This window comes from Tenrec ecaudatus, chromosome 13 (genome assembly GCF_050624435.1).
Source record: "Tenrec ecaudatus isolate mTenEca1 chromosome 13, mTenEca1.hap1, whole genome shotgun sequence".
NCBI lineage: Eukaryota > Metazoa > Chordata > Mammalia > Afrosoricida > Tenrecidae > Tenrec > Tenrec ecaudatus.
In genome coordinates, this window is record NC_134542.1 from 81,411,967 (window position 1) to 81,437,290 (window position 25,324).

At 39.0% G+C, this 25,324-nt stretch overlaps 1 protein-coding gene and 1 pseudogene across 1 annotated transcript in view; both read left to right on the forward strand.

The window, feature by feature from the left end:
* The window catches only part of CCDC148 (coiled-coil domain containing 148), a 337,076-nt gene that overhangs the window by 66,519 nt on the left and 245,233 nt on the right, over positions 1-25,324 (forward strand). The window contains exons 3-4 of the mRNA XM_075529709.1: positions 9,406-9,468; positions 10,703-10,824. Coding sequence (XP_075385824.1) covers positions 9,417-9,468; positions 10,703-10,824 — 174 coding nt within the window. The 5' untranslated portion in view covers positions 9,406-9,416. The remainder of the gene's footprint in view (positions 1-9,405; positions 9,469-10,702; positions 10,825-25,324) is intronic.
* Positions 19,859-20,723, forward strand: LOC142424237 (lys-63-specific deubiquitinase BRCC36 pseudogene; annotated as a pseudogene).

A 25,324-nucleotide genomic window follows, 5' to 3' on the forward strand; every position in this document is an offset into this window, starting at 1 on the left:
CATTTTAAAATAATCTCACCACAGACAAAGTGAAGATTTCTCTGTACATGAATATATAGTGGGTTCTGCTAGACAGAGCCCCAGAGGCTGGTCACCTGATTTGCCCCGACCTCTGTGCCTCCTAATCTTGGACTACTTCTGGAGGCATCTTGACCCTAACAAATTGTAAAACCCTTCTTAGTTTTATTTCTAGTTTTAAATGTAATCAAATCATTTTCATGCAAATTTTTATGCCTTATAAAGAGAAATTTCTTCTGACATATTCTTTAACAAAGTGCTTCAAAGCACAGTACTTTCCTTTTTGATTAATGGTTACAAATGCATTGCTCTTTCTCCTGATTACAAGCTTGTTCATTAAAACAAAACCATGAAAGCCATGGCCACAAACAAGGTTGAAGAGTTCAACAATTAAATGGGATTTTGCTGTATTTTTCATAGTTACTGCTAAGGCCATGTCATAAATGGACATTGAAAACTGGGCCAGGACCATTGTTCTCCCCTTTTTCCTCCCTAACAGAATCCAGTTTTGCTTAGGAAAAACATGAGCCCAGCTAAAATATTGTCCTTAGTTGAAGCCTCTGACTCTGTTAAGTGGCCATGGGATGCAGATGCACCAATGAGACAGAAGCAGAGGTAAACCGGGAATTTGAGAGCAAGGTTTGCTTTCTTCGTGTAGGCGCTGCCTCTTCTCTGCTGTCCCCCTCCTTTCCTCTTTCCCAGCATGTGGCTGGGAAACTAGAGGAGCAGAAGGCATCTCCATTAACAACAACAAAAGAAGGATAAGAGGAGAAAGAAGAGACAACAAAGTTTAAGCAGTTAATCAATAATTGACCATGTCTGTCCTGAAATGTTCCCCCTGGACTTCCTGTTATGTGAGAAAAATAAATCTCCAAGCTTCTGCAGTCGGGTTCTGGAGACTTTTAGTTAAGTAGAACTCCCAACTGGGAGCCTGGGAGAATGTAAAGCCCCCAAGAGGTTTTGGTGTCCTTCTGTATTAAGGAGTATAAAAATTATTCTAGAAAAGTACTCATCAATACAGGCATGGAATAAATATTACTATAATTTCTCTTCAATAGTAGCATGAGAAAACTGCATTGAACAAAATTTCCTCTTTTGAAACTCCAATTAGTGTTTCATTTGTGGTTTCAACATGGATGAAATAGAGTGAGTGCAAAGATGTGGAGGTGGTGCTGGAAAGGAATTGAAGGGAAAAAAACACACCCTCAGAATCTTCATTCCATTATCAAAGTAAAACACAAAAGAATATTCCTGTGGATTTATAATTCTCTAGAAAAAAGATATTTTTTCATAAAGGATCAATTATGCAAAGAGCAATTATCTTTTAAAATGCTACACAAAAGTTAAATTAAAATCAATCCAATATTTTTAAAACCCACAACAAAGATTATAAAACTGTTAAATGGCTGTGTCTGGAACATGGTCGTCACTAAAATGCTTTGAATGAATAAAATAATCTAAATAAATAACAAATAATAATTCATCTTTATTTTATTATCTGTTAAGGAAAAGCTATCTGGGCTAAAAAAAAGTAGAGAAATAAAGGGGAAAGGAAAGAACCGAAGAAGAATCTGCTCATTCGAATTGTGATACCAGAGAAGAACATTCAGAGTCGCATGGAGTGCTAACAGGACAGACTAACTGTCTTGGAAGAATTACAGCCGAGGATGAGGCAAGTACTGTGAAGACTTTATCTTCCATCCTTTGGACATATTGTCAGGAGAGACTAGGCCCCAAAGAAGATCCCCATATTTGTTTCAGGCGAGGAGCAGTGAAAAAAGGAAGGCCCTCAAAGAGATAGCTTGCCACGGTGGCTGCACCACTGGGCTCGAGCTCAGGAGCACCTGTGAGGCTGACGCCGGAGTGTCCCGTGTTCCCTTCTGTTGTGCGCAAGGCCGCTAGGGGTTGGAGCCAACTCAATGGCACCTAACAACCAAGGAGTTGTGAGAAATCGCAGAGAGAAATCAAGAAAGAGTAAGGAAAAAGACAAGCAGGAAGAATTAAAGAGCATCCAGAAAAGGCTGATTAATTCATATTTCCTCTTTCTAACTTCTCTCAGTTGGATCAACAAAGCGTCCTCCCTCCCACAAAGGCAAATTTAGCAATTTAATATCAGCATTCCCACCCACCCCACCACCCCCCGCACCTTCCTACCAGACCTGGGCAGGATAGGCTAGTTTGGTAGGAGTTAGAGACTTTGTCAAGAAGAGCCAAATTATTTACATTTAATTTAGTTTAAGGAAGTTTTTAAACTGTTAAGAAGCAAAGATGACACTTGGAAGACTAAGGCACGCCTCTCCCAAGCCATGGTGTATTCAAGTACCTCAAAGGCATGCCCACCGGACAAGGACCAAGGAAGACTGCTGGAGAATTATGTGTTTTCATGATGATATTGGTGAAGAGTGTTGAAAGTGCCACAGACTGCCAGGAAGATACGCAAATCTGTGTTGGAGGAAATATCCTGGACAGAGTATCAGACTAACTAGTGCAAGGGCAGTGAATTATTTCACGTGGCTCCTGTCTTGTAGCCAAAGTCTCGGGCTCCTACCAAACGGCCTTGTCCGGCATGGTCTGAGAAGAAGGTGGGGGTAGATAGTGATAGGATTTTTCGGTGAGTAATGCCATCCTGTTGTGTAGAAACGGAGCCCTCTGAGAAGCAGGGGGAGAGATCACATTACCGGAGAGAGCCAGGAGTGGAGTGGGTACTCTGGACCACAGTATCCCTGTGCAGTGAACCTCCTGGATCTAGAAGATAGCTATCACCTCACAGAGGAGCAGCAGCAGGAGCAGGAGACACAGCCGTGGAACAGAGGGATGAGTATTCCAACCACAGGGCAGGTAAAGCCAAGTGCTTTGTGCAGCAGGAGGTTGCCTTGCAGAGTGGGATACCTCTGGGCACTTGGTGGGAAATTGGATCCCTGTCCTGTGGTAAACTGAGCACTTGGTAGAACGGATTTTGACCTTATTTCCACACTCGCAACCACGGGCATAGAAAACTAGCCCCATTTTGAGGAGGACCTCCATTGTTCTAGAGAGCATTTCTATAGAAATGTTTTCTGATACGTGTTCTCCAGGCTGAATAATTTGCCTCACCCCCTCTCCCCCAGTAGCCCTCCATTAAGGAGCAGTCTTAAAGGAGCTACCATGGGAGATGAATCATTCCTGTGTCTGGTACTTCCCAATGCCTCAAGGTTATCTCTAGATAAGAGCAAACAGGTTCTATAGAGAAACAACAGTAAAATGTAGCAAACTGTATTTTGGCATCTCTTGCTGATGCTGACCAGAGATTACTACCCCTGGGGAGGGGTCAGGGGTGTGAGGTCAACTAGCACCAAGTCAAGACGATGACTCACTCCATTGCTTGTTTATTATGTCATTCGTTTATGATATCACCCATTGACTTCATAATATGTTAGCTGTATGACATGCATGCCTTATGAAAGAATTGCAAGCTCCATTATATACACCCATTGGCAAATACATTCACTCTCTCAGCCCTGACATGGGATAAGGGATCCTGTGTCTCACTATCTGTCTGCCTCTAATATTTCCACAATCTCAAATTTGCTCCTGATGACCCATTCGAGTGTTGGGGACCCCCTCACCCAACACTGACCCATGGAAATGGAGTTGAAGGCCTTCAGCTGAGGCTTACTTAATTTAAGGAGATGGGTTTGCTGAGTTGAGCTGAATGCTTTCAGGCTGAGGCTTACAGTGGAGTGGTAACTTTGGACATTTCTTAGCGGACCTGAAAGAACTTTGTAATATGTCCTGATAAACAAATCAACCCTGGTCATTTCTCACTGACATTACAGTTTCTTAATGAGTCCTTTAATCAGGAATTTTGTTTGAGTTTTGTGTCGCCATTGCGGTGAAAATTAGCATTTGGGAGAGCTAATGTTTGTTAGGTACCACTGAGTTGGCACCAACACTCCGTGTCCCTGTGTGCAACAGGCCCTGTGTGCCTGGTCCTGTGCCCGCCTCACCATCATTGTTGTGTTTGTGCCTAAGGATGCAGTGTCAATTCATCTGGTGGAACATCTTCCTCTTTTTGGCTGTACAATTCTGAATTCCCACTAGACATGTATGAGCATTCCAATCTCTATCCTTCCCAGGATTTATTATTTTATATTTTTTGAATTTTTCTAAGAGTGTCAGTGTGGGGTGGTATCTCATTGTTTGTTTTAATGTATATATTTTTTGTATAGCTAATGTTTGTTGACCACTATGATGTAATCTTTGGTAAATTGTCTATTTATTCCTGTGCCTACTTTTAGATTTACCATATATATATTTATATTTTTCTTATTTAAGTATTGTAGTTTCTATAAATTTCTGAAATTAGCCTTTTATCTGATATATAATGCCAAATATTTTTTCCCAATCTGTGGGTTCTCATTAATGAAGTTTTGATATACATAAATGTGTGGTACAGTGTTTTATTACTTTTAATTATATAAATAATTGCACCGGGCTGAGCAGAGCTTTCACAGTACGTGAGCTTTCACAGAGCTTTCACAGTAGGTGAGCATAGGGCAACTCGCTCCGAGTTAGTGCACCCAGTGATAGTTGCCTGGGAAGGTTCTCTCTGGTCGCAATGAATTTTTTCGTAAAAGCAGTTTCGCACAAGCCTCTTTTTCTTTTATTCACCTTAATAAACTTTTGTAGTTTTTCAGAGTATAATCATACAAATGTCTTTTACTTTTTATTCTTTGATAATTTGGTTTGGTTTGCTTGGGTTGCTACTTGGAATGACATGTTTCCCCATTATGTTTGAACTCATATAACCTGACTGTACAGGCTGGTATTTCATTTAGTTATTTTTTTTCAGGATGGTAATTTTACCTTCTTCAACTACAATACACAGTTTTCCATAATGGAATTTACTATACATCATTCTGCTTGGGATTCAAAAGAGAATTTTGGATGTTGGGGAAATTCTGCTTAAGATAGACGTTGATCATAGTACCTGAACTAAGGCCTAAATATCATGAAATTGTTCATATGAAAAAGTTATAATTTGATCCTATATCCAGTATATTTCTTCAGATTGACATTATTCTTCAACTGTTTGGCCTATTGACTTAGTGAGTGTGCTGCTGTGGAGACATTGGATAAGTCACATATCTACGCTGCGAAAAGGTTTAGAGGGAACAAACTCCCCATATGTTGTAGGATTTTAAGCCTAAGTATAGTTGACCATTTCTCCCTCTGTTTTTTCTTTTTTCCTCAGAGATTTTCTTAGGAAAGAGATACAAATACAAATTTTAACCCAATAAAAAGACTGACTTGATATTTAAATGATCTCTGCTTTCTTCCATGCCCTCCTCCCCACCCAGCTGTTTCTAGAGAAGTATGGTGTTATTTGCCTTCTAGAGACGAGTTGAAGTCATAGTTTTTGTAAGTTTATATTTTTAAAATCAAATATATAAAAGTTATCTTAACATTAAAATATTTTTCAGCCCACTAGTCACAGTGTAGCTATCATTACATTATATATCAAATTGCTCTTCCTGTGCTGGAAATTTCTCATAAGATATATTATTTAAAAATATTTTCAGTAATTTCAATGATCTACAACACTTCACATTTTGATAACACTCATAAGAAATTTCTAAAATGCCCCATAATGTGAACATGGAATAATTTTGAAAACTAAGTGCTCTTAAATTATTTAACATGAAAAATTCTGTTTGAGTAGCAGTTATTCAGCCAAAAGCATTACTACTAGCTGAAGCAACCATGAAATTTCTCACTAGTAAGCATAAAGTTGAAATGGTCTAGCGGACATGTACTTGTTTGGAAGTCAGAAAATGTTTGTTTTAACAATAGCTTCATAATCCCTCATCTTACATTTTTGAGGCCAGATGTATTTTGTACTTCATATTTTTAGAAATATGATGTAGAGTATATGCCCTATGCTATTTGAGATATCAGTGGTGCCTGGGGCCATGCCCCTTAACTAAGCACTTAACATTTTTGTACAAATGCATATAGGTTCATTTAAATAAGATATTTAAGATCATGAATATTAGATTTGGGACATGAAGTTCCATTATTAACTAGCTATGCCATTTCCTCTTTTTTCTGGGCTTCCATCTACTAAAGTGCTAACATGAGAGATGGGATTACATACATTATTGGAGAACGTTTCAAGTTCTAAATCTGAATGCTTATTTAAGTCTTGTAGTCAGTGTTGTAATATCTCAGCCTTGTAACTCTTTGGTTCTGAGACCCTCAACACCCTCAAAAGATGAGCAATAATTATTTGTGGTTTTTATATGAAGACTGAGGTATGTAGGTCAAGAAGCATTTCCTCTTGATCATCTGCATAGTTGGAACCAAACTAGGCTTCAAGTTTATGAAGACAGCTTATTTTCTGTTCTAATTTTAATTTCCAAAATGTGTTCTAGTACAAGATTCTTATGGTTATAGTTAAAATTCCAATTGCATAGAAATGGTGAGAAACACTGTGTGGGCTGGATGGTATTCCTCGGAAAACAAGGAGGAAGATCAAATGAAACAGGGTGAGACGATGGGAGCCAAAAGAGAGTCTGCACAATCCCATCTTGTTTCAGAGCCTCAATTTTTTTTATTGAGAAAATCAAATCCTCATTCTAAAGGGCGGGGCTCTTCACTGAGGATGGACTAAAGTCAGTCAATTAGAGAGAGCTCGCAAGCACTCCCAGTAAATCATTGCTTCTCCACCTCCCTGGTGCCGGGACCCTTCAATACAGCTCCTCATGTTGTAGTGACCCCCAACCATAACATTATTTTCATTGCTACTTCATCACTGTCATTTTGCTACTGCTTTGAATCATCATGTAAATATTTGATAGGCAGGATGTATTTTCATTGTTACAAATTGAACAGTATTAAAGCATAGTGATTGATCCCAAAACAATATGTAATTATATATTGTGAAATATTTATTTTTAATTATAGCTAAATGAAAATTTGTCTTGAAGCATGGTGTAGCATGGGTAACAGCCTTCATGTCGGGTACCTGTGGGTGGGCGTATCTGCATGTGGGCAGACCCACCTGGAGACAGATAGAGGAGCGATGTCTCGGTGCCTAACACCATCAGGAATATGTGTTTTCTGATGGTCTTAAGTGACCCCTGTGAAAGGGTCATTTGACTCTCAAAAAGGTCATGACCGACAGGTTAAGAACCACTGTACTAAATGAACATGGAAATTTGAGCACTTAAGCTACTTACTGGTGGGAGAATGAAGTGTGTCCTAGGGAGGAGGCGCTGTAGACCACAGGCCACAAGCTGGCTGCTGAATGCAGCATAGCATCGTGGAATCATGCTTTCTTTCTCTGTATGTGATTATTTTTGGGTGTGAGATGGTCTTTAACTTTTCCTGGTCTTCTCCCACTCCTAACAGCCTTTGCCTTGTCCCTTCTCCCATTTACCTTACCTGATACTTCTGAGGTCAATTACATTTACGATCTCTGCCTGCAGTTACTGTTGTTGCTGCCATCAATTCACTTTCAACTCATAGTGACTCTGGGTACCACAGAGAAAAACACTGCCCAGTCCTGAACCATGCTCACAGTCGTTCTTCCATTTGAGCCTATTGTTGCAGCCACTCTGCCAATCCATCTTGACTCTGGACATGTCAGGAGAGACAGTCCTTGGGGAAGGACATCATGATTGGCAAAGTACAAATATAGGAAGGCCCTCTGTCTGTAGACTATTCTACTAAAGATTAGAAAAGTGAAAGGCTATGAAAGGAAGAGGTAGACTTATGAATTTAGGAAGACCTAGAGTATGAACTTGGGGATTATTATAGCAGTTATTCTGAGGGGCTAGAAGAAATCGAATTACTGCCAACTACCATTTCCCCCACCTAGTTCTGTGGAAGAGAAACATTAGGGAGAGCCTGGGGTCATGTGGCTCAAGAGAACTCCACCAGCAGGAGGCAAGGGAGCCATTTGTCCTTCTTCTTGGGATCCAGGTTGTTGAGGGGCCCCACCTCTTCTTGTGGCAGTTATCTTTGTGGTGGGGTGGGCGGTGAGGGGATGGGGAGGGGGAGAAAGGATAAGTCAGAAAAGTATTGCTATTAGTATTTCAGTTCATACATACGCAGGTGTATTCTACACACCACGTGCTCAAACCTGTCTCTGTGATCAGTGGCTGGCTGCAGACAAGCTCTGTCAGTAACACACTTGACTTGGTCTTGTTAGGGTCCTTCAGAAAAGGAGGTCCAATAAAAAAGCCAGTAGCTTCCGAGAAGATCGGTGGGGTCAGTTGATTCAGGGCAGAGGGTTAGCACAGAAGGTTATGACAACTACTTTCTGGGATTTCAAAGCAACCACCTTGATCACATTGCAAAGGCAAAGGATGATCACACAGCCTTTACTTCAATGAAGTTTTAAGAATATTGAGAGCTGTGTTAGTAATAAAAAGGTCAGGAAAGCTACTCTGAAGTTTGTTTGTTTTTTCCTCTTCCCATCACAATAATGCACCTGTTCATTCTTTGAAGGTAGCAAAGGTTGTTAATGAAAATTAGGAAACTTTACCCCATCCACCCTCCAACCTTGACCTTTCACGTTTCTTTCTGTTCCCCAAACTCAAAGGCCATCAGAAAGAAACATAATTGAGCCCTTCTAGGATGCCAAATCTGCTGTTTTTACATGATGCAAATGGAAGAGATCAGAATTCTTCAGGGAAGGGTTAGAGAGGTGGAAATTGGCCTTAAGAAGACTGTAGACCTAAATGGAGGATATGTCAAGAAAGAATAGCTTCATCTTTTGTTAAATAAAAGTTTTAATGACTTTATAGGAATACTTTTTTGACTTACCCTCATATTGTCCATCAGAGTACAGCAGAGCGGGTCCAGCGTGCTGGGCCTTCTTCACATTTCTGCCTTGCTCAGACATGGGATGTGCTTTGATAAAGCTGTTCTGCACAGCTGAAGCTGACCCTGACGAGGTGGCAGCTGGAGTCTCTCTCTGTCTTCAGATAACCCTCAGAGCTGGACAGCAAGGCCTTCCTAGAAGTGGGGCCTTGACTGAGTCTCCATGTGTACCACAATTGCTGAAGTCCTTTACGGGAAGTAGTGAGTACTTTGGACACTTGCTTTAGTCTTTGGTTTATATAATTTCTTTCAGGAACAAGCACAACTTTCTTTCAATCACAAAATACTTACCAATAACTGGGACAGTGCTTTAGAAGGGAACTAAGAAGAAGCAAGAATAGGCAAAACTATAGCAGAAAGCAGGGAGGCTTCCAGGAGTAAAGAAAAGAAAAAGTTTAATAAAGTATAACAGGCTATGACACTCGGTCCTACGCCCTCAAACATTTCAGTTAACACATGTTTTTAAACATCCTGGAAAGAGCGTTGCTTTAGGTTCACCGTTTCTTGTTTTCTTGACAGATGTAGAAAACATGAATAAAGCAGACCAACCATGTGTAACAATTCGGCGAAATGGTAGCTCAGGTATTGTTTCTACTTTCAACTCAGTATGATGGTTTACAGTAGATTATATGCTTTTGATAGAAAAGTATAGTGTTGATTTTTAAAATGTTGATAAACAAAGATTATTTCCTGGTTGTATAGAAGGATTTTCTAGTCCTGGGAACATACTACATGAATAAACCTTGGAAACTTTATACTAAATGAAGTAAGTCAGTAATAAAAGGACAAATATTGTATGAGATAAGCAAATAGATAAAGCTCCTGCCTATAAAGTCCTGTACTATCCCCACAATTATTATTGTTTCAGCCCATTGTTGGAGTCACTTTGTCGATCTGTCTTGTTGAGGACCTTCCTCCCTGGACATCCAAACTCCCAGGACAGGGTAGAACTGCCCTTGTGGTTTTCTGAGGCTGTAGCTCTTTAGTGGAGTAGAAAGCCCACCCTTTGTTCCGCTGAATGTCTGGCGGCTTTGAACTGCCGACCTTACAGTTTGAAACCCAATGCATAACCACTACGCCACCAGGGTTCCCCATGACCGTTTCCATGATCTTCTCTCTCCCCCCGCCCCTTCTTCTTCTTCCTTTTTTTGAGCTGCTTAGACTTCCTGGAGAAGGAACTCATGCTTGATGCAGGGCCAGTGAAAAAGTGGGAGATCCTCAAGGGGGTGGATTGTTACTGTGGCTGCAACCATGCGCCGAAACACAGATGGCACAGGACAGGGCAGTGTTTTGTTCCCTTGTCTGCATACATAGGATCTTTTTGAGTTGGAAGTGATTTAACAGCACCCACAAACAATATATATTGAGTGTAATAGTAGCAATAATAAACAATTTACTTAATTTGATTCACAATAATGTGATACTTAAATATTTACCATTCTTATCCATTCTGTATAAAAAGAATAACATGAGATATACTTTGTATCTTGGCATGATAATTTTTAAAAATTCTCAATCAAGTATCCTAAATAAAAGCATCTCTGTACCATTTTAAGTGGAAGGAAGGAGTTACCTGGAAGGCAGTGCGGTTTGGGGGAGGTAGACCCTTTTAGAAGTAATTTATTGAAAATAATAGAGTGATAATGTTGTAACTTAAGAGTTTCTAGAAAGAGAGGTTAAAGTTTTATGTTATAATATATTTTTATTATATTTATTTTAAAACTATGTGCAAATGAAATCCAAGATCAGCATGTTTCCATAACTGTCTTTGACAATGGCATGGCACCACTTCTTGTCAATTTTTCATTAAAAACAGGTAATGTGGTATTCTGTGTGAAAAATGGGATAAGAAGCGCCGTATACAAGCCAGTGGACTACCAACAATTATATGCACTGACGGCAGCAAGAAAATTAGCTTCTGCTTCTACACAACTGAAGGTAAGAGATGATCTTTTTTTGTTTTTTTCCTATACTCTTGGAAAATTGAATTGCTAGGAAGTATAATAATATTTATGTTGCAAATGTGAAAATAAATGGTATTTAAAGTAGATTTTAGAATCTTTCAAAGGTGAATAGTAGTGAGTGAGCAGGAGCTAACCTTACTGAAGACTTCTAGGTATTGTGCTATACACTGTGTGTTCATTACCCATTTTTTGTTCATAATCCTATCCGGTCTAAATTCCACTTTAATTCTAGAAAAATAGATATCCCATTGGTCTTCAATTTAATCTGGAAAATAAAAATATTAATAAGTACCAGTCTTAATTACCACCTGATCTAAGGCTCTTCTCTAACAATACAAACACATGCCTTCAAAAGCCTCCCCTTCCCAGAATATTCTTTTTTGTCAAACATGCTCTGAGCCAAGAGAAGGTGAACCTGGACTATAAGCGAAGAGGGCTTCTATGCAGTGCTTATATGCAGTAGGTTGGGATCTTTCGTGGTGTGCTTTAGGACTGTAGTGTTTCCTCTTGTGCAAATAATAAGGTTTATTATGAACAGCATTTTCAAGAAAAAAAAACTGGATCGATAAAGCAACATATGATGGAATTTTTAGTTATATTTTGATTTTGCAATGTTCATGTTAGATTGGTTTTGTGTGGCGTTGCATTGTACACACGTTTGCTGTTGTTGTTAGGTGCCGTCGAGTCCAGTCTGACTTACAGCGACTGTATGTGCGAAAGAAAGTGACGCCCAGTCCTGGGCCATCTTCACACTTGTCATTATGGGTGTTTTGTGTGTGTGTGTGTGTGTGTGTGTGTGTGTGTGTGTGTGATTAGGTTTGAACCCGTTATTGGAGCCACTGTGTCCATCATCAGGCTAGGGTCTCCCTCTTCTTCGCTGCCCCTCTTGTTTACCAAGTACGATGCCCTTCCCCAGGGACCGATCTCTCCTGAGAACACGTCCATGCAATGTTTCCTCGTTCTCTTTGAAGCACTCCTCTTGATCCATGCACAAGTGAGTTTATGACGAACACAATGCAGTGTTCTGGAATTCTCATTCTTCTCAAGGCTAGCCCTAGTTTGTTGTGATCTACACAGTTGAATACATTTGCATAGCTGATGAAATGCAAGTAAACATCTTTCTGGCATTCTCTGCTTTTAGTCAAGAGCCTTCTGATATCAAAGGTGATATCTCTTGTTCGGACCTCTTAAGTTTTCTGTCAATGTACTTTTACAACCCTTGTTGGTTGATCTTCAGAAAAAATTTACTTGCATGTGATATGAATGAATTGTTCTATACTTTGAGCATTATACTGGGTCACCTTCTTTAGAATGGCTACAAATACGGATCTCTTCCAGTTAGTTGGCTGAATAGCTGTCTTCCAAATTTCCTGGCATAGATGAGTGAGTGCTTCCAGGGCTTCATCCACTTGTTGAAACATTTCAATTAGTGTTCCATTAATTCCTAGAGCCTTGTTTCGGCTGATGCTTTCAGTGCAGCTTGGACTTGATATATATACTATTATTATTCCAAAGTCTATTTGCTATCTTATTCTGGATAAAGTATCATATATACATGAACTGTTTTTTATACATGAACTGTTATAAGCTCAGATTTCCTCAAACTATAGAAACTATTTAAAAACCAAAGTATTACATGTTTGCATCAAATTTAACTGTAAAACAATTTGATGTTATGAAGACATTTACATTAGGCTGGATTGCCTAGAGAGACAAAAGTAGTGACACACACACATATATATGTACACACACACACACAAAAGGGGGTACCCCAAAAGAACCAAGACTTTTTCCCCCAAGCTATTTCTTAACCAAACTTATCACCTTCAAACTACTCTCAATTATACTTAATACAGTTGTCAAAACTGCAATTCCATTCTTGGAAACATTTTTCAGACATGCCTCTTTGACAGCACCTCGTTTTTTTCTTTGCCTCTTCTGCATCATCAAACCGCTGTCACTTTATGTCCCTCTTCATTCGCAGAAACAAACAAAAAAGTCACACAGAGCAAGGTTAGGTGAGTCAGGTACATGGGGCAAGAGAGACAAGCTTTTTTTTGGACCCCAAACTGGAGTACTGAGATGACCAGGTTCATGGTCATGGTGGCAAAATCAGTCCCCCATTTGCCACAAAGCAGGTCTTTTTTGTCACACTCTATTACTACAATCTTTTTTTTTTTTTTTACATTTTTAAAAAACTTTCTTTTAATCTAAAACTTTACAGCGTAAATTGGTTTTCCATTCAAAACTTCATATGTAGATTGCAATCCCCATGATGTACCAGTACGCTTCCCACTTTCACCCTCCCTGTGTTTTACCATCTTTATTCATCCTTCTCTTCTGTCTCGTCTTACTTTCAAGAGTTTTTATCCATAAGCAAATGCTGTCCTTTTTATTTGGTAAGCTTGATTGTTTTAAGAAGTGTATACCTCTTGGATGTTATTCTTCCTCTGCAAGCCTGTAAATTGTTGGGTTTAAAGCTGAGTCAGAGGAATGAGTACTGTTCTAAGAGTGAAGAGTTGCCAAAGGCCAGATTCTCAGTATTCCACCAGTCTCCATGAGATCAGTAAGCCTGTTCTATTTTATGATATTGAGTTTTGTTCCACTTTGTTCTCCCAGTCTACCCAGGACCCTCTCTTGAGTTCCTTTTCAGAGTAGTCTAAACAGAAAGCTTGACTAACAGTCAGACCTGGTGGAATGAACTCCAAATGCACTATCCCTCTCACATAAAAAAAAAAAGAAACAAATGAGCATCATTTTGATCTTTGATTTCACCCAATGAGCTTTTTTTTGGGGGGGGTAGGGCTAGGTGACGATGGCTTCTTCCACTGGTTTGAGTGGTGTTTGCGTGCCGGGTCATAAGAATAGCACCATGTCTCCTCACTAGTGATGACCTTGGGAAGAAAGTCTGGGTTCTGTCAGAGCTGTTCTTTCAAAATGTGGCATGCTTCCACTCAATGCTCTTTTTCCTGGTCAGTCAGAACCTGAGGCACAAATTTCCCAGCAGCCCTTCTCACACCCAAATCTTCTGTTAAAATTTGCTGAGCCAAGTTTCAAGATAGTCCAGATAACTTTGCCATCTTTTCAATGGCCTGTCGTCAGTCTTTGAGCAGAAGTGCATTAATTTATCGACATTTTTGTCTGTTTGGAAGTTGACAGATGTCCAGAACGAGGTTTGTCATCAATGGACATCTCACCTTTTTAAAAATGAGGAACCACTCGTGCACTTGCGCTTCCCCATAGCGCTGCCCTTGCAAGCTCTCTTCAACACCTCAGCAGTGTCTGTGGCATTTTCTCTTGCGCAGGAAACAAAATTTCATAGCCACATGCAGTTCTCTTAAATTGGCCATCACACACTCAAAACGAATTTCCAGCAAAACTGCTTTTACAAAAAATTCACTATGATCCGAGAGAACCTTCCCAGGGACGCCACTGGGTGCACTAACTCAGAGCGAGTTGCTAAAGGCTCACCGAGCGGACAAATGCATGCTATGAAAGCTCTGCCCAGCAGAGCTCTTTTCATTTGTTTTTTGGGTACCCCTAGTACATATTTAAAATTTTAATATTCCTATGTGTGCTGTTAAGCACAATGACAGTAATTTTTTTAGCACCCTCAGCTGCTATTTTGCTTCTCTGGTGACTGTATTATGTATATGTGAGATTCAACAGGTGTTCACATCTTTTCCCCTGAAACTTCAAATTGTGATTTGGTTAAAAGTTTACACAGCCCGTTTGTTCTCTATCCAATAATTCATACACATTTTGATTCATTACATTGATTGCTATCCTCACAATATAGCAACACTTCCCAGTTCTTCCTTGTGTTTATCATTTTCATTTGTCCTCCTTTCTTCCCCATTCTTACTTTTTGATCTTTACTCTTGGGTAAATGTTGTCCCTTTGGTCTGGTCTGGCTGCTTGTTCTAAGGAGTGCAGAGAGCACCTCTCTGGCGTTATTTTTCACCATGTGGTTTTCTCATTTGATGGAAAGTTGAGCCATGAGGGTGGATGCAGGTTTCAGGTTGGACGGGCCATAGTCTTAGGAGCTCCTTTAGGCTCGATGAGTCCTTTGAACCTAGTCTTTTATTATTATTATTATTTGAGTTTTGATCCACATAAAATATTTATTTTCAACTGGCATTTTACATAGCCTCACCACTCTTTTATCAATTAAAAAAAAAGTAATCCGGGAAAAGTCTTTCCAGTTACTTATTTTCTAACAATGACTCTGGACCTGGGATTCATAGCTTGGCAAATCTCAAAAAATCCTTTGTCTTCAACTACTGAGAATGGTTGCCGTCTATAGAAATCATGTTAACAAGCTTTTTGCTTCCATATTTTAGCCTGCACATGTTAATAACTCTGAGGAATTGCCTCTTCAAGGTATTTTTGAAGATGTCTTCAGATTTTGTAATTTCTGTTTCTTTGAGTTTTGGTTAGTGGGGACAAAATGTGTTGAGGTACCTTGTCATTCTCTAATATTTTCTTTTTTCCTTCATACTCTTTTCATTTTTTATTGTATCTGGTTTAAGGAAGGTGTATTGAGAAAGTTGACGTCCATGATTTTTGGAGACGTCTCTTCTCATTTAATTTAGAGGTGGCAAGTTGACATTTTGCTTTTAACTTATTCTTTTAAGATGTGAACATTTCCCCTAAAGAGCTTTTTCTTGACAGAATCCTGGCTTAGATGGATTAAATAACTGGAAATTAAATATAAATCTTTAAGTTTATTATGTTTAATGTTATGACTGCTAGTTCATGCTCATTAGCATTTTGCTTATATCATCGGTTATTCTGTCTCATATTATTGAAATATTCATAAACTATGTATCAATTCAAAAGAATAAATTAGTTTTCCTATGCTATATAGGAGAAAAAGATAAGGCTTTCTACCCTGTTCGTTTCTGAAACCCACAGGGGCAGTTCTACTCTGTCCAATGGAGTCACTATGAATAGAAGTCGACTCCATGGCAGTGTGTGTGCTAACTAGATAGCAAATTCTCTCTTCCTATTGTATATATATCAGTTGATTCCTATTTATTTAAATACTTAAAATTGCTTATTTTAAAAAATTGCTTATTTTTGTGGATGAGATCAACAATTTTCAATCGTCATCATCAATTAGAGCATTTTTTACTCTTACATTGTTAAATATCCACAGACTTAAGCTGAATGATATAATTTTACAATTTACAGTGTATAAGGATATATTTTACTTTAGTTACGTCTAGAATAATTAAATATACTGGAAAAGAAGTGATAAATTTTTTAATGAATAAAAATGGACATTTTCTTGTCATTTCTATTATCTGTATTATTATACTAATTAGATATGATAATCATGTAATCCCTATGACACTGATTATGCACAAGTCCTAAAATGCCAGGTCTGCCACTCTGCTTCTTCTTTCAAATGGCTGAGAGTGAATCTGAAGCCAGAGAGTAAATACGAGCTGAAAAATGAGACCAAATTGGAACATTACACTTAATGGTTAGTTTCCAACTTATTAAATCTAAAAGAGATCTTTATAATTATTTTTCTTGGAATTCCTTTGATCAAGAATAACAATTTTGTTGTTCAACTTAACTATCTTTCAAATAATTATTAAATTTGTTTTGCACTATGTAACATTGTAAGCATCTGCACAAATAGAGAATACAATGAACCTCCACTTAATAACATCTACCTCTAACAATTATGAACGCTTGGCCTCCATTTCCTTCATACTCGCACTCACAATCCTCCCGGCCAGACTGCTGTAGAGCGAATCTCAGACGCCGTTTCCTCCATAAATATTCAAGCATCTCTGAAAATACTAGTGTTTTAAAAGGCAGTCTTGTCATACTATCCCTATCTCTAATGGTGTTCATAATTTTGTTGAGAAACTTAAATATTCAGTCAGCATTATTTGTCTAAAAATGTAAACTGTATTCATTCAGCAGGTAAATAAGATTCAAATCTTACCACTGGTTCCTATATTTGAGACCTCTTCCTTTGTCTTTTTTGTACTTCTTGTTATGTATTTTCGAGGAAATTGTACTGTTTTACCTGCATAGCTTCTAGATTTTGCTAACGCACTCTACTGGTGCGATTTGTTGTGTTTCTCTTCCTTTTGTATTTCCAGTAAATCAGTAGTTGCCTCTCAAGACTGCAGCAGATCCAGGTTCAAACTACTTTGGCAAAAACTCTTTTAATTGTTATTTTAAAACTTTTTTTATTGTACATTTGGTAAAGGTTTATAGAGCAGATCATAGTTTTACATTCAGCAATTCACACTTATTCTGATTCATTGAAATTCCCTCAATGGACCATCACATGTCCCAATTCCTCTCTATGTTTCTTGTTTCCATTTCTCCTTTCCTCATCCTCTGAACTTTGTCTTGGGGCAATGCTGCCCTTTGGCTCTTAGGTGGGATGCGAACTCTAATTGATGTAATTTTCCTGCTGTGATTTTTTTGGCAGTGTAAAGAAAATGTACAAATAATTTGGGGATAATGGTTGTGCATATATCTTTTTATACTTTGGCAAAATGATTTTCAGGTAGATTTCTAAAAATGATATTACTAGGCCAGAGGGTAAGTCCATATGAAATTTTCCTATTCAACTCCAAATTCCCTTCTATATAGGTTGTTTCATTTGTTGTTCCCATCAGCAATGGAAAAGCTACTGCTTCCCATAGCCTCAGCAGAGGTGTTCTATTAAGCATTTGAGTTTTTTCCAAGCTGACAGAGGAGAAATTTCATCTCAGAGCGTTTGTTTTATTTTTGAAATGTTAACAGCACTTGATTGCTATATAATCCATATAAATATGTAAATCCAGAGTATATCAATATTTTCTCCACTTATCATTGTATTGCCTTTTGACTGAGTTCTGAGGATTTTTGTTTTCTTCACATTGAGTTACAATCCATACTGAAGGCTGCAGTCCTTGATCTTCATCAACACGTGCTTCAAGTCTCTCTCACCTTCTGCAAGAAAATGTGTGTCATCCGAACAGCACAGGTTGTTTATAAGCCTTCCTCCAGTGCTGATGCTAAATTATTCTTCATATAATCCAGATTTTCTGATGATTTGGTCAGTGGTGAGATGCACACCTTTCCTCACTTTTAACTGTGTACAATTTCCTTTTTCTTTTCTCACAACTGCCTCTTGACCCATGTACATGTTCCTGAAGAACACAATGGAATGTTCTGGAATTCTCATTCTTTTCCAGGTTATCCATGGTTTTTTTGTGTTCCACACAGTTGAATGCATTTGCATATTCAATAAAACACAAGTAAACATCTTTCTGGTATTCTGTACTTTGAGCCAAGGTCCATCTGACATAACTAATGGTATCCTCTGTTCCAAGTCCTCTTCTGAATCCAGCCTGAACCTCTGACAGCTCCTGTCAAGGAACTGTTGCAACCATTGTGAGATGATCTTCAGCAAAATGTCACGTTCATGTGATATTAATGATATTGCTCTATAATTTGAGCTTGCTGAGTCATTTTTCTTTGGAATGAGTACAAATATGGATCTCTTCCCGTTGGTTTGTCAAGTAGCTGTCTTTCAAATTTCCTGGCCTAGACAAACGCATGCTTTCAGTGCTTCATCAGTTTGTTGGCACATTTCAATAGATAGTCCTTTAATTCCTAGAGCTTTGTTTCTGCCTAATGTTTTTCAGTGCAGCTTGAACTTCTTCCTCCAGTACCATGGATTCTTGCTCATATACTACCGCTTGGAATGTTTGACTGTCGATTACTTCTTTTTGGTATAGTGACTCTGTGTATTTTTTCTATCTTTTTTTTTGCTCTTCCAGGCATTTATTTTTATTTATAGTTTGTGTTAAATGTGAGTCATTTCCACAATATTAGGGGTTACTATAAATCAAGGCATAAACGCACAAACATAATTTGTAATTTGCAATCCAAAACTGATGTGTAGCATTCAGATATGAAACTAAAGGGAGCAATCATTTGGACCTTGGTAGCTTGAGATCTATTGGATCTGGTTGTTCTTCTGTAGAGGCATCTAGAGATGGGGGAAATGTCTTTGGTTATTAAAATACTGTGTTTGTGTTAGATATTGGAATATCTAAGCATCAGTGCTCAAACAAGACTTCATAGAGAGTGCATGTTAAAAAGGTTTCTGTGCATTGTGGCAGTTGTTAAAGTTCGCTTTCCAGAATCAAGTCTACTTTAGGCATAGGACCAGGTTCTAACTATCTAAAAATATTGATAGATGCAGAAAGTGTTCCAAATATGACTATTCTGATTCATAGAGTTTAAAAATGGTATGTATAGAAAGAGTATAAAAGTTTTATGAATTTAATGGAAGTTAGTTTCCAGTTTCACTTCCCAAATTCTTGATTTACAATATTTTTGGCTCCATCACATGTTTTCCTTTCAAGATTTCTTTTGCTTTACTTTGAGAACAGTTGACGTTTTACATTGTAAAACGTATTTAGCCAACACAAAAATAGAAGCAGCACTTTGAAATTAGTTGAGGTCAGTGTCCTTCCTACTTTTTTGGAATCAGTTTGAACTTGATGAACCGGTGCTCTGTTGGATGGGAATAGGCGATCACAGGTACCTACCATTTGACTTGATAAGTGTACCAGCAAAATTTACTCATTGTGCTTTGATGCGGGGTACAGCCCCATCACTCTTTCGCTGACGCATACCAACTACATAAAAAGCCAAATGCAATATCAAATCCAAAGCCTCGCGGTAAGAGTTCAGGTTCCAAAAGAACAGTGATAGTTTAATCATGTAAAACTTTCATGTAGAATATGTCCCCATTAAATTAGTACTGCTGAAACATCCCATGGAGGTTTTACAGTAACATCTGGAGGTTCCTTCTAATGTGCATAGACAGAACCATGAAAGATTTTAATATGATCTAAACATATTATGGATTTACAGATTGAATGATGAAAAGGAAAATGGAACCTCCACTCCACATTCCATCCTTTATCTCTAGAAATGACAAAACAGTTGAGGAGGCGGAGGTGAGGCGGTCGGATCAAGATGGCGGGGCAGGTGGTGCAGGCCGTGCATCTGGAGTCAGACGCTTTCCTCGTCTGCCTCAACCACGCTCTGAGCGCAGAGAAGAAGGAGGTGATGGGGCTGTGCATCAGGGAGTTGAATGATGACATAAGCCCCAATAGGAGTGACTCAAAATTTGCACCTACTGGAGCTGAATTGCGAACAGTTGGTGAAAAGGTTGACACTGGGAAGATTATTCACATCCACTCTGTCATCATCTTGCGACATCCTGATAAAAGGAAGGACCGTGGAGATTTCTCCAGAGCAGTTGCCTGCGGCTTCCACAGAGGCAGCGAGATTGGCCGAGCTCACAGGTTGCCCCATGAGAGTTGTGGGCTGGTACCAGTCCCATCCTCATATCACTGTTTGGCCTTCTCATGTTGGTGTTCACGCACAAGCCATGTACCAGATGATGGGCCAAAGCCTATAGGACTGATTTTTTCCTGTTTCATTGAAGATAAAAACACCATGACTGGCCGGGTGCTCTACACTTGCTTCCAATCTGTACAGGCCCAGAAGAGCTCTGAGTGTGAGAGAGTTGAAATCCCAATCCATATTGTGCTTCGTGTCACCATTGGGAAAATGTGCCTTGAATCAGCAGTAGAGTTACCCAAGATCCTGTGCCAGGAGGAGCAGGATGCATATAGGAGGATCCACAGCCTTCCTCATCTGGACTCAGTAACCAAGATCCATAATGGTTCCGTGTTTACCAAGAACCTGTGCAGGCAGACGTCAGCAGTCAGCGGGCCTCGCCTGGAGTGGCTGGAGCAAAACCAACAGCATCTGCAGGAGTTGCAACATGAAAAAGAAGTGCTTACACGAGAGCCTTCTTCCCTGGAATAAGCCGGAGATGAACTGGGGAAAGGCAAAGTCCCCAGATATAAAATTAATTACACTAAATCCATTTTGAAGACATATAAAATTGGAGGACTCACATAAAGCCGATTTCAAGACTTACTACATAAGGCCACAGTAATGAAGACTGTGTTGGCGGAGGATGGACACCCAGAAACAGACCTATACAAATATACCCAAGTAATTTTGACAAAGGTGCAAAGGCAATTAACTAGAGGAAAGGATAGCCTTTTTCACAAGTGGGCATCCATAGTCCCCCTCCTTAAGGATATGAATTGCAACCTAAACCACCACGTTTTTATAAAAAGTAACTAAAAATGAACCGTGAACGTAAATGCAAGATATCATTTAGAAAAACATTTAGGCAACATTTAGAAAAAATTGGAGAAAATCCTCAGGATCTAGGGCAAGCAATCAACTCTTAGATGTCCCCATAACAGCTTGAACCTCAAAAGCAAAGCATTGGCATATTGAACTCCATCCAAATTAAAATTTTGCTCTGTGAAAAACTCAAGAAAAGGAAAGCTACAAATTGAGGGAACTTTTATATAAACCTTTAATCTATCTGACCAATCTAGGAAATACAAAGAATGGTTAAATCTCCAAAGTAAAAAAGTCAGGAATCGGGCAGAGACATGAATAGACATTTAAATGAAGAAGGTCTGTAGTGGGAGGAAACATATGGAAAAATGTGGGATACCATTAGTCGACAGGGAAATAAAAAATTAATATCACATTGTGTTATTACATAGCCATCAGAATGGCTAAAGGGAAAAAATAGTGATAATACCAAATGCTGTTGAATTTTGAACAGAAAAACTGGACCTTTCTGAATAATATATCTCATCTATCTGATGGGAAAGTAAAACAGTACATCCACTCTAGAAAAGAATTTGGAAATGTCTTTTAAAGTTAAACATGCACTTGACAGTCAGAATGCTCCTTCACACTCATCTCAAAGAAAGGAAACCTGTGTGGGACTGCTGCTAGCTGCTTTCTTTCTTTTTTTTAAATTACTAAATCCTTTTATTGGGGCTCATACAACTCTTATCACAATCCATACATACATCAATTGAGCAAAGCACCCTTATACAATCATTGCCCTCGTCATTCTCAAAATTCACCTTCCACTTGGGTTCCTGGAATCAGTTCGGTTTCCTTCCCCCTTCCTCCCCACTCCCCCCTTCCCCTTGGTCCTTTAATAGTTTATAAATAATTATTATATCTTATCTTACACTGCCCGGAGTCTCCCCTCACCCACCTTCCCATCGCCCATCTCCCAGAGAAGAGGTTACACATAGATCTCCAAGATCGGTTCTCCCTTTCTACACCCCCTTCCCTCCCGGTGTCGCCACTCCTACCGCTGGTGTTGAGGGGTTCGTCTGCCCTAGATTCCCCGTCTTTCCAGATCCTACTGCACCTCTGTACATCCTCTGGTGTAACTAGGTACACAAGGTAGAATTGGGGTCATGATAATTGGGAGGGAGGAGGCGTTCAGGAACTAGAGGAAGGTTTTGAGTTTCATTGTTGCTACACTGAACCCTGAGTGACTCATCTCCTCCCCACTACCCCTCTGCAAGGGATATCCAGCTGTCTACAGATGGGCATTGGGTCCCCATCACACACTCACCCTCATTTATGGTGATGTGATTCCACCCCCCCACCCCCCGCCTTTGTTGTTTGAGACCTGGTCTCCTCTGCCCTTCACGATCACCCATGTTGGTGTGCTGCTTCCGTGTGGACTTTGTTGCTTCTGGGCTAGATGGCCGCTTGTTTGCTTTCAAGCCTTTAAGCTGCTTTCTTTGCAGTCTTCCGCAAGTGGAAATAGCCCTTTCAGGAATGATGAGCAGATGAGTGGTAGCCAGAGACAAGAACTGGTGTAAAAGGGAATTGAATGGCTCTGTTTCTTGATGTAATTACACAAATCTATACCTGTGTTAAAATTGCATAGAATAACATGGACATGCACACAGCAATGAATGCATGTAAAATCTGGTGAAACCGAGTAAGTTCTATAATCTAGTTAATAGTCACTGTACCGTTGTCAGTTTTTCATTTTGAAGTTGTACTGTTATTATGCAAGATCTTTCCTCTTGGGAAAACTAGGTAAAGAGTACATGACATTCTCTGTACTATCTTTGCAATTTCCTGTACAGCTATAATCGCAAAATAAAAAATTACAAGTATTAATCAAGGGAAAAAAAAGAAAAGACAAAACACTTAAAATATATAGAATGTAAAGTGTCCATATTTTTAAGCCTACCTTTAAGGAAACAATGTCTTAATTTTTGGATGGTGTCACTCTTCACCTTGTATGTGAAATTCCAAACACATAATATTGACATTCATCATCTAGAAAAACCCATCATACATTCTTCAAATCAGTGAAACTTGAGATTCTTAACATTTTCTAGCTTGATAAAAGAGATGTGGAAGCAGCATATTCGAGGAAGATCTGATTTTACTTTGCCACTCTGGCCTTCTGGCCACCATTTGAATTGGGTTTAGAAGTTGGGGGAGTCAGAGGTATTTCTTAACCTGAGTTTCTTAACAATACAAGTGTGGAAGGTAAAATGAGACCATGAAAAGACTGGCTGTACACTCCAGGGGACCTCCATTTCCCTTGGTGGTGGCATTAGGTGGATTTGTGACTGCCAAAGTCAACTGAGAAGAGTTCTTGAAAAGGATATCATAGTTGTGCAGAGAGCACCATCGGGTGCAGAGAGCCACTGCTGGGGCAGGCATCGAAAGGTGACTTTCAATCTTCTCTTCATGTTTCCTGCATCATTCAATATTTTGCAGATAGAATCTTTTAATACAGCCGCTTGAGGCTTGACGGTTTTTCTTTAGTTCTTTAAGTTTAAAATATGCCGAGCGTGTGCTTCTTTTTTGTTATTTAATTCTAGGTCTTTGCACATTTCATTATAATATTTTGCTTTTTCTTCTGAAGCCGCCCTTTGAAAATTTCAAAATATGCGTAAGGAAGAGTTGCCTTCTCTAAGTAGAGACAACCATAGTGGCATGGAGGGTGTAGGGGTTATATGTTGGGCTGCTAACCACAGTTCAGCAGTTTGAAACCACCAGCAGCTCTATGGTGGAAGGATGAGGTGTTTAGTGTCATAAAGACTTAGCCCTCTTGGGCACCCGTGAGGGCAATTCCGCCCTGTGCTACAGGGAAACTATCGGTTGGAATAAACTCTCTGGCAGCGAGTTTGGCTGGTTTCTCCAGCCTGAATGGCTCATCTTCTGGCACTCTCTTGACAATGTTCTGCTTCAGTGGCTGACAGTGTTTCAATGCGTTTCATATGGTTTTCAGTGGCTAATTTCTCAAAAGTGGACAGCCTATGTTCCTTCGTGTAGTCTGTCTTAGTCTGTAGGTTCTGTTGACACCTGCTCCCTGTGGGTGACCTGCTGGTGTGTGAAGTCCCAGTGGCAGAGCTTCCAGCACCATGGCAGCACATAAGCCACCACAGTGTGACAGACGGACAGACAAGTGCTGGAATTAGTTTTCTAGCAAATTTACATTCCACAGCATTTTATGTAAATCATTATCCACCTTACATTTTTAAAACCTCTTTATTGGTTTCATCTGATATATTGCCCAATATGATGAATTAGAATTACATAGAAAACTCTATCATGATAAATAGGTTGTTTTAATTTTTTTGTTAAGATTATATTTTTCTTCACTTTGGGCCTGAAGAGAGAATCAATGAGTGAATTTATAAAGATCAGGATGCATTGAAAAATACTGGAAGTGTCTAGTTAAAAAGAGTAGATTTATTTTGACTTTTATAGTTGATGTAATTGGCCTTGCACTGGGTCCAAAGGCAGTATCATTGATTTTTTCTTTTTTAACTCTAAAAATGTGTTCACATCTTCCCACAAAATACTTTCTTTTATGGATAATATGAACCAAATATGTCAAAGAAACCCAAAGGTTAAAGTTGTGTCTGTTGCAACTAACTTCAGAGTCTATAAATCACAAATAGTTGGAATGACTTAAAGTAAACAGCAGGGTGGTAAATTTGAGGGATGCTGTGCATTTCTTCCTCCTTTGTAGGAAGAGACTGTGAGTGTCTTCTACAATATCCTATATTTATTTAAATGCATCTTCTTTCTCATTACTGTGACATCTCCTGATGAAAAGGTTTGACTTTGTATTTTTTTAGTTATCTTTGGTTTATGATGTTTTCTCTTGCGCCTAATTTTGAATCAGTAAGTAGAGCATCAGAAAGATAAACTCAAGGTTAAGGTAATCAGTGGATGACAGCCTGAAATAGCATGTATTATAAAAATTCCATTTCAGAATGGTTCTCTGAAGATTTTATATCTCAGTATTTATCTGTTAAAGCTCTCAGGGTACTAAATACTCTAGAAGCAGAGAAAATAATTATATATGTATTTCACAAAATTTCTGGTTTGAGGGCAGAGCATTTGTAGATGTTTAAAAACATTCATATGGGATGCACAAATTGGGAGTACAAATGAGTATCAGTCAGAATCTAACCAGGAAACAAGCATCTCGTGAGTATTTAGAGGAACCTTTAATGTAACCCTGGTGGTGTAGAGGGTTTCATGTTGGACTG